General features: G+C 32.4%; 2 protein-coding genes across 2 annotated transcripts; both read left to right on the plus strand.

Annotated features, from left to right (window-relative positions):
- The first annotated feature begins 1,015 nt into the window (after nucleotides 1-1,015).
- On the plus strand, nucleotides 1,016-3,915 carry LOC128551287 (uncharacterized). Its single transcript, XM_053532072.1, has 4 exons — nucleotides 1,016-1,023; nucleotides 1,842-2,552; nucleotides 2,765-2,907; nucleotides 3,565-3,915. The coding sequence occupies exons 1-4, from the start codon at nucleotides 1,016-1,018 to the stop codon at nucleotides 3,693-3,695; spliced, it is 993 nt and encodes a 330-aa protein (XP_053388047.1). The 3' UTR covers nucleotides 3,696-3,915.
- LOC123542767 (protein jagged-1-like) lies at nucleotides 3,805-9,492 on the plus strand. Its single transcript, XM_053532073.1, has 8 exons — nucleotides 3,805-3,835; nucleotides 4,511-4,627; nucleotides 5,502-5,602; nucleotides 6,100-6,171; nucleotides 6,601-6,697; nucleotides 7,055-7,155; nucleotides 7,540-7,608; nucleotides 8,107-9,492. The coding sequence occupies exons 1-8, from the start codon at nucleotides 3,805-3,807 to the stop codon at nucleotides 8,227-8,229; spliced, it is 711 nt and encodes a 236-aa protein (XP_053388048.1). The 3' UTR covers nucleotides 8,230-9,492.
- The last annotated feature ends 663 nt before the right edge of the window (nucleotides 9,493-10,155 follow it).

A 10,155-nucleotide genomic window follows, 5' to 3' on the forward strand; every position in this document is an offset into this window, starting at 1 on the left:
TTTTAACCAGTAATTATAGCCAATCTGAAAAATGACAACTAGCTTTCGCTTCTGATACTGTTGACATGAGGTGGCCAGTGTTTCCATATTTTATCAGATGACCTAAACAACATCTTGTTGAATAATACAACACAGTATGTTTTGCATATAATGCCCAGTCTTCGAACCCTACCCCATTATAATTTATAGAATTTTATGCCGCATATCCAGTATAACCGTTTTGCTCTGTACTTTATTACGAACAAGGCCTAACATTGTTTCTACTTGGTTTGTTGTTCAGTTTGTGAAAGTTTTACATTGACAAAAGGCCAATTACTGGCTAACTGGACTGGTTTAGAAATAAGGTAGGGGTCACTGAAACAGGTCCCACAGAAAGGCAAGATCAGGGTTGGTTGTGATAAACAGTATATTTTTGCTGAAAGATTTTCCACTCTATTTTACATCATCTGAATTGGGGAAAGGCTACACTATAGTAATCCATAAATGAGATTAGTTCTTCTACAAGAATTTATCTAATTCTGCCAGTGGTATTGTTAGGGTCACTAAAACTGGTACCTCGAGCATACATTGCTTTCAAATATATTATGATAAACAACTGTATTCGAAAAGCTCAATTTTATCCAACTGCTATTTCTTTTATTAGCTGGGTTTAAAATGCTTGGGATAAAACGCATCCAATTCCTATTCAAAATGTAAAACAACACCTCAATTTACATTACTGCATAAATGAACCTGAATATTAAAAGAGTGTGTAAATAATAAGAAAAAGGTATGGTGGCTTATGTGTTGATCAAGAGATATCAGATTTAAGGCAGTTTGTTTCTTTTTGATACAATATACAATTAGATTAGGCAGGATTAAACCATTTTTGGGAATTCTTGCAAATCCATGAATCGCGCTAGAAATAGTCCAACTACTTTCTTCATTTCCTTGTGCCCTTTACTTATAGCATTCTTATCTACTGTGTTTCAATATGTATTTGTAGCATTCTATCGAAATCTGCATTCTCGCCAAAATGGTAGCGTAAGAATATAATGTCTCGAATAGTGATACTGAAAAAATCGAAACGAGTAAATTCTGCGGGTTGTAACTTTCTTATATAAATTTTAGCGCCACTTTTTGTTTTCTTTAGAAGCGATATAAGTCTCTGAAAATCTGATATTCTAGCAAGTGTCGAAATAACGTTTTCAAATAAGAGGATTTTATATAATATAAAGAACAGTCGGACTTAGCAGTGTTCAGCCTAGAAATACTGTTCATGATCCGACTTTAAAATATTCGAAATAGCAGTCAAATCACATAATTGTGATGATTCAGGTTTGATCTTTACCATAATGAATGTAAATATACTGTGTTATTTAGGATACAGTGTCATGAGATGCCGTTTTTATCAGTTTACTTATTCATAAAATGATTTTCGTTTCCGTATGCCGAGTCCAGGTTTTATTCCACGTTATCCGGACACATGACGCAACGCCATTACTTCCGGTTAACTGCCTTAACTACTTAAAAATCAATACAATATTTAAGGTTTGAATTGCCTGTTAAGACAACTTGGTGGAAAGATTATTTATGACCTATGCAGCTGAATGAAATCTGCTAGTCTTGAGTATTTCTTCCCTAAAGAGCAACTACGTGTTATCGTTTTACCAAAAAACATGCAGTTGTTACAAATACATCCACACACAAGAGGAAAATGTCTTTTGGATGTAAGTAAGTACCACATTCTCGAAATATTGCAACAAGAGGAGTCACGCGTTTCCATAAAACTAGCTATTACACTGACACACACTTTTATGCGCTTCTAAGATAACTAAACACGACATAATTTTATTTTACAGTTCCGAGTTCAACTATTTACTCATAACGAGCTTAAACAACGATACACATATCAATGTAAGCAACTACCGCTCAAAAAAGTCAAGTGTTCATGAAACCATTTCAAGATTAGAGAGTTACACCTTAAAAACCATAGAAGACCCACAACTAGCTACTGTAACGAGCAGTAAACCAGTTAACGTTGTCGTTGGAAGTATGTGCACGAATGTCCCAAACAGTCATGGAAATTGTGACACGATGTACGACTCACAAATACCGGTTACATTTTTGGGGAAGAATTTCATTGTTCCTCCTTTAAAACCTAAAAACGGTTACTCTATTCGTCTATACCCTAGAACAGAAAACACGACTGTGAATGTAGAATATTACAACAATACTGTGCGCAGGAATATAACTTTTAAGAACATGAAAGAGTTATTGATGGGAACAGACCCGACAGTTATCCTATCAGATCAACCAGTAAATGTAGTGCAATATGGATTTACTGAATACGGTGATCTAGGCGATTCATTTATGACGTCCGTGCCTGCAGTTACCCACTTCAGCAATGACTACGTTTTCGCGACACCGTTTCCAGACAAAAATTTTACCTACCGACTAGCAATTACAATAGAAAGGAGCCATTTGGACGGACTTCTGCTCAGTGGTAAAAACGTTTCAGGTCTACCGTTCGTTGGGAAGTGGACTCCAAGTTCGCCTTTCGACAACTATACGTAAGTATTTGCTGTTAAAGTTACACTTGTAATAACATATTTTTTTTCTATTAAAATTAGAATTTTTAAATACAATAGTTTTAAATTATTTGTATTATATCTTCTTAAACATCATCTGTCTGGTAAATTTTCAATTTTAAAGTCGTTATGACGGTATTTGAAAATGAAGTAACATATTCATATATAGGTATATGTCTATATTTCAATTTCAGAGTATTTACACTAGAAATACAACCGGGCGTGCATATACTTCGACACAAGTTATTGAACGTAAAATTCGCGGCATTATTGTACGGTTTGAAGGAGTACTATGGATTTGGACACAGCTTGGGGTTTTCCTTCCCTGTTGAAAATCGTAAGATAATTCTGCAATTTAATCTTTTATATACATTTATTGAATCTATTGCCGGCTAGTAGTCAAAACTATTTGCCCGAGGTCTGAATGAGGCCTTATAATTTTGACTATTGAACGACTGTGCATTTAATAAACGTTTCATTACGTGAGATCAGAACTAAATATAAAAGATTGTTAATTTAATTTTCAATGTTAGCCCTGCAAACCTGTTGTGAACTATTGAACGGTCTATATCACAAACTATGGACTAATGATTCATGTAATAATAAGTAATATGTTAAGATAGATTTACTTCGTTCGTCTATGGTTTGTAAATCTAGATCATGAGCAAAGGACAAACAGGGGGGTTTAAATGGCGACCTAAAACTAACATAAGTGGATCCTCTACTTTCCACATCTTGCACGTTCGTGTTTAAATCGACTCTTACAGTATCATTTGTTTGTTATCGTCTTTTAATACATCAAAGTCCCATTAGGCTTTCGATTTAATGTTTAAAACAGATAAGTCAGTTGTTCAAGTAAAGAGTGTGCTTAATGACATAGTTAGAAAAGCTCTACTTTCACTTTCAATATTACACATGATCTTATGCAATAATCAACAAAATAATAGACTCAGTAATACTTCTTACTAAAATGTTTCAATTCTTTGCCTTGTAGCACGTACCTGTCAAAATGGCGGATCTTGTACAAGAGACGGAAAATGTTTATGCCTTGCGGGATTTACCGGCGACAGTTGTGTCCATAGTTTGTTACTTATTCTAGTGTCTCACTTTTCTTCGTGTTTTTAATTCAGCACTGCTACATTTTGTCTTTAATCAAATGACGTTATAAAACAGCGTTTCTTTGTAATCAAATAACCAAAAACAAAACCTATTTCGAAGTTCTGTTATTTGACAAATGGATAATTTTGCATTGACACTGACCCTTAGTGAGCGGCAAGACATTCAATTAAGAAATAATAAGTTCCCAAACGTGGTTTATCGTAGAATAACCCGAGTTTTGAGTTCACATGCGTAAGAATATATCACGAAGGCCGTAGGCCTGAGTGATATATTGTTTCGCATAAGAACGAAAAACTCGGGTTATTCTACAATAAATCACACTTGGGAACTTATTATTTCGATTCTAACACCACAAACTAGTATCAAAAGTGTTAGAAAAAATGGTGACTATTTTTTACGACCGTGCTACGCGCCTGGATCGGATGACGTCGTTGCACGCGAGTGGTTTATTGCAGAATAACCCTAGATAGATTTTGCTCTACATGTCTGTAGGTTATTTGCTGGTCGTGTTAGAATACGTGTTATAAAGCATGAGATCAGAAATAATGTTTCATACTTTATCAAGTTTTGACTTTAGGCTCGCTTAATTAACGTTGAACTACAAACAGATAAATAGCACAAACTGTTAACCAGAGATTTACGTAAAGAATCATGTACATGTTAAATGATCAGACCTTAACAGTTTCGATATCAAAAATCCCATCAAAACGCACCCCATCTAACAGTGTCTATTGTTGTGTAAATAACCAATTAATGCTATTTTGCTTTCTGATTTAACTGTGCAAGATACAAGTTCAAAAGTTAATATTTTACTTCGTCAGATATTGACGACTGTAGTACTAGCTCAAAGTGTCTAAACGGCGCAACTTGTATTGACGGTGTTCAACAGTTCTCGTGCCAGTGTTCTCCAGGCTGGACTGGACGGTATTGTGAAACAGGTATTTGATTTATTCTATTCATTTAATGGTCTGCCCTACCGTGAGGCCATCATACTGGTGTGACCGCATGAAACAGGTATGTTTTCTGTTTCAATTATGTTATTAAACTCAAATAAACCATATTTATTTTCGTGCTTTTTCGTTTTTCTTTATAATCTGGCATGAATTTTGTGTAAAATTCTATATGAAGGATAACTAGTGATAAATGTTAACGTGCTTGTATATTGTCTGCAATATTTGTAGTCCATTTATTTAAAAAATGCACAAACTACACAGTATATAATTTGAATATAAAACAAGAAAGATTAATATTAAGATAATTTGTAAATTAAGATACAGCACGAAAGAGGAAATGTTCTTCTTAACTGAAAAATAAGTTTTATAACTTTTAAACACTGTTAACACTATGAAAACTTTCAATTTTAAAATATTAACCAAAACAAGTAATGACGAATAAAAGCGCAGCAATTTCTGATTGGATGCATGGAAGTCATGATGCAGATTCTAGAACAACTAACGCTTAGTCAACGCAACTGACGCTTAGTCAAATCAACTAAAGCTTAGTGAAAGGAACTAACGTTTAGTCAGGCGATAGAGACGTATTTAATAGTGCTTTTTAATGACGATTTGAATTTCACACATAATGTATGATTCATGATGGACTAGGATTGTAAATTTAACCTATGAACAGTAGACTTACAAAACGAATTTATTCAATTTGTTAAATTTCTTTATGGGACACGTTAATTGCATATTATGCCCAAATAGTTTTTTTTACCTGTTTTGTTTGAAGTAAAGGAAGGCTGACAATAATTACTACATATTCAGTCATACCTTTACTTTTGGTTTACAAAAATCGGTTTGACTTTTGCAGAAATTCCTGTCAAACAATCACATGGTCTGACGTGTTTTTCTTGTCAATACACATCTGCCTTATCATTCTGTGACAGTATAGAACACTGCAAAGGAAATCAGGTTGAAAACTATTTTTCTTGCTTAACTTGTATGTTTATTTCAATATCTCTAACGAGCAGACTCAGTTGAGTACAAGAATAATATAATTTTTCTTCCTTATGGTTTATGCTTGCAATGGAATTTTTAAATAGATTTGACTGTAATTAATACCCATTTTAACTTGTGCTACACCTATTACAGTTTCAGGATTCAGTTATTTTTCAAAATGCTTAATTTCATTTAATTTCATTTATGTGTGTACGTGGGGATTAGACATTTAATATTTAGGCAATATTTATACTGACACATTTGTGGCGAAACTGATATTATCGAAAGATATTGTCATATTTTTTTTCTATTTTTTCTATAGACCTTCAGATTTTATAACGGTACGTACGTAACCATTTAAATACTGTTACATCTACTTAGATATAATAGTATTTAAATGTTGATTTCATCAATGTTGGCCGCTTGGGATCTGTAATAAAATGTTAAATTAATCTATCCATTGTTTGCAGACATGTTATCATCAGTTGGTAACAAATGTACATGGTCACAAGCATTACAAATCTGGATGCGCAGACAGACAGGTATTGCTTAATTTTGAACTAATGTATGTTACATGTTTATTTTGTACATGTGTGACCTCAACTTTAATTTTATTGAAGCCGTAACCACAGAATTAAAGAGTGTGCAATCTAAGGTCCTGTTCAGTCTTGCTTTGAGGTTGGCGAATGCTTCCAATGGATATGGAATCACCCGTAAAGAACAAGAATGAACGTAATATATATAAAATAGTTTGCAAAAGAGAACATGATAAGGTCGGTATTTTATAATTCTGTATATTTTAATATATTTTACTGTACGTTTTCTTACATTTAGTAACGCTCAAATATTCATTGAAGTTACGATAAAGCCATTCATATTAACTTCGTAGAAATTACATGTACCAATGCACATGCACTTAAAATTAATGAGAGGAAACACTTTATAAAACTCTATACTTTCATTGCCAAAAGATATGCAGTCAATACTCACAAGACGGTCAGAATGGTGATGCATGTCTGCAGTGTTGTGAAGAGAGTTTCTGCAACTCGCATGGGTGCGGTGATAACGGTATTACCTTTTCTGACATGATAATGTTATGCACTCTTTCTTTAATGAAGACATCCGCACATTTAATCACCACTGATGAACAAACTAAGTAAATCAGAGTTTGCTTACATTCTGCATGGTTTCGTTCTGTGCATCCAAAGTATCTACATGAAGTTATAGATTTTGTTATTTTGTTGTATATATAATTTCATACGTTGTTGTGTTTTATCAGCATGTTATACAGGCACACTTAAAATAAAGATTATGGTAAAATCTGCCATGCAAGTTTCAAAGAAGGAAACCTCGTTTGTTAGGAATGAAGGGAGTGTCAAAAGGGATCCACAATCACTATTACATTATATATAAATTGTCTTTCAGGATTACCACCTCGGAGGTCACGTGGCCCGCTTTGTCTTGACTGTGAAAATGTCAGAAATCCAAAGGAATGTGATCAGATAACACTGTGCTCTTCGGATGAAGTAATTCAATTATCAAAAATTAATGCGCTTGTAACAAAAGAATATACATTTTGCATAATGTTGGGGGACTTACGCAGCAAAATAATCCTGTTTTCAGTCCGAATATCCATTCAAAACTGATTATTTACAGTTGAAAATAGAAACTATTTCAAGAAGAACAAATATTTCATGCCTTCACTCTTTGTCGATATCGGCCTTTGAAATAGTTCAACTTGTGTTGATAACTTTTCATTTTCCTTAAATCAAATAAATATGTCGATATTTGTTGTTTATTTGCACTATAGGGAATCCATGTAATCATCCAACAAATTAACCCACTCAATTTTGTGTAGTTTTTTAGGAGATGAAACATTTCTAATATCAAGTTAACAACTTTACATTTAGATGTGCCGTATCGAAGAACTGCCATGGGGAGACAATTCGCTGTTCCATTTGGGATGTAAAGCTATACATGTAAGTTACAAATTTAGATATACAGACATACTGCTGGTAAAAGGCATATACAACCAACAACGACAAAATGAGTAAGCTCTAGGGGAACGATTGGATCATAGGTTACTTTTAACTTTCGTCAGATATGTTCTTTTTGATATTGATATGGCAGTGTGTAATAATAAAAGTTGCAGTTATAAAAAATACCTATTTTCTTAAATCGACAATTACATTACAGTTATAAAAATCATATATATTCATTCTTAAATATAGCATGAAAAGATGTTCCCCGTTGAAAACATCGAGGCAGAAGGCAGTTTAGTTGACAATAAAAGATACCTTAAAATGCAAAAATGCATGATCTCACGAGCGATTCTTGATATGAATTATATTTCATACGACATTATTTTCTTTAATAAAGCGTTATTTGTAGATATTTTGGAATGTTTAAAGTTAATCTGCCTTATCTTTGTAACTATTTCTGGCAATAGATTGTGATGTGCTATTTATTGTTTTTAGGAGTGTGCCACTGAGACAATGTCAAGATCTGTTCCAGTCTGTGTTGCTTGTTGCCATGACGATTTCTGCAATACAAATTGCACAGGACAAGACCATGATCAACAGCAAATTATAGTGGGATAAATAGTTAAACGTTTGATATTGACACGATAATGTGAAGACAAATTGTTAAACGTTTGAAAAATGACATGATGAATTGAAGATAAATTGTCAATCGTTTGAATATTGACATGATTATTTGAAGACCAATTGATAATCGTTTGAATACTGACATGATAATTTGAAAATAAATTATTATTATTTTGAATATTGACGTGAAATTTTGAAGATCAATTGTTAATCATTTGAATTGTGACATGATAATTTGAAGATAAATTGTTAATTGTTTTAATATTGATATGTTTATTTGAAGATCAATTGATAATCGTCGTTTGAATATTGACATGATAATTTGAAGATAAATTGTTAATCGTTTGAATATTGACATGATAATTTGAAGATAAATTGTTAATCGTTTGAACGTTGACATGATAATTTTAACATAAATTGTTATTTGTTTGAATACTGACAAGATAATTTGAAGATAAATTATTAAACATTTAGAATATTTACAACATGAGAAATTGTTAAATTATGGGATCCTGATATCATTACAGCACAATATATTTTTGTTAAATTTACATTACATCAAAGGAACAGATTACATTTTTATATTTATATCATAACAAAAAAGTTAAGTGATAAAACTTTCTTATCTGTAGATTTTTATTATAACATTATTATACATCTTAATATTTACGTAATAGCAACAGCATAAATTGTTTAACATTCATATGTTTACTTCGTATCAATAAAAAAAAATGGTTAAACTTTTAGGGATATTTGCATTGTAAGAATAGGATATTTTTTAAACATGATAATATCACGAAAAAATCGTACATTATTATGTTTTATCATAGAAATACTTCTACTTATTTGTCTGATGAATTATAAGATGATTGAAAACTAAAGAAAGTAAAAATAGCTTGTTATCTATTTTAGTAGTACACAATGTATATTATAATGTTTACCGCTAACATATATAAGGGCAAGGAATATTGTATAAAAGTAGTAAATCAGTTTGGTATTGGGGGTACCTTGTTAAATAACTGATGATAGAGAAGACAATTTATTCGCCTTCTGCATCTATAACATTTGGTAGTTATAAGCTCTATGCCAGATTTAATTTGATCTGTTTTGAGAAACAAATCTTTCCAAAAGTGTTAGCTTGATAATATTTCTATTGATAACAAAATATAGAATTTTAATGACTTCTGCGACTAAAATATTCTAAAGCACTCTTCTTCACCAAAAATGATATCAATAAAATACCTGAAAGTGATTAAAACTTAAGGTTTCGATGGAGGCCTTGAGAAACAAAAATCAAACAACACCAAGTCATAGAAAGAAAGAGTTGTTTGACATGAAAATTGAACAGCATGTAAAACATGTATATTACTTTACGAAACAAGTGTCAGTATACTGATATAAACATTGAATTCCGGAAAAGGGCTGCCTAAAGGGGCTCCACTTCCGGACAGTTAAACGCCTTTAAAAACTCATCATTTTCAAAGAACTGTTACACATGTTTGTTTTGATGCATTTGCAATAGCGTGCGAGTGGTGAAATTTCACTTAACAAGGTGGAACATAGTTTCCAGCAATTGTTTATCTTTTTTTCTTTACAAATGGCATTCATTTTCAAAGGGAGACAACTTTTTCTCAAAGATTACTTAAATTAATCGGAAAAAGTTGTTTCCCTATGAAAATGAATGCCATTTGTACTTAAAATAATCGGGAACAGTTGTCTCCCTTTGAAAATGAATGTCATTTGTAAAGAAATAAAGATAAACAATTGCTGAAGACTGTGTTCCAACTTGTTATGCGAAATTTCACCACTCGCACGCTGTTGCAAATGCATCAAAACGAACATGTGTAACTGTTCTTTGAAAATGGGGAGTTTTTAAAGGCGTTTAACTGTCCGGAAGTGGAACCCCTTTAGGCAGCCCTT

This window comes from Mercenaria mercenaria, chromosome 19, assembly GCF_021730395.1.
Source record: "Mercenaria mercenaria strain notata chromosome 19, MADL_Memer_1, whole genome shotgun sequence".
Taxonomy (NCBI): domain Eukaryota; kingdom Metazoa; phylum Mollusca; class Bivalvia; order Venerida; family Veneridae; genus Mercenaria; species Mercenaria mercenaria.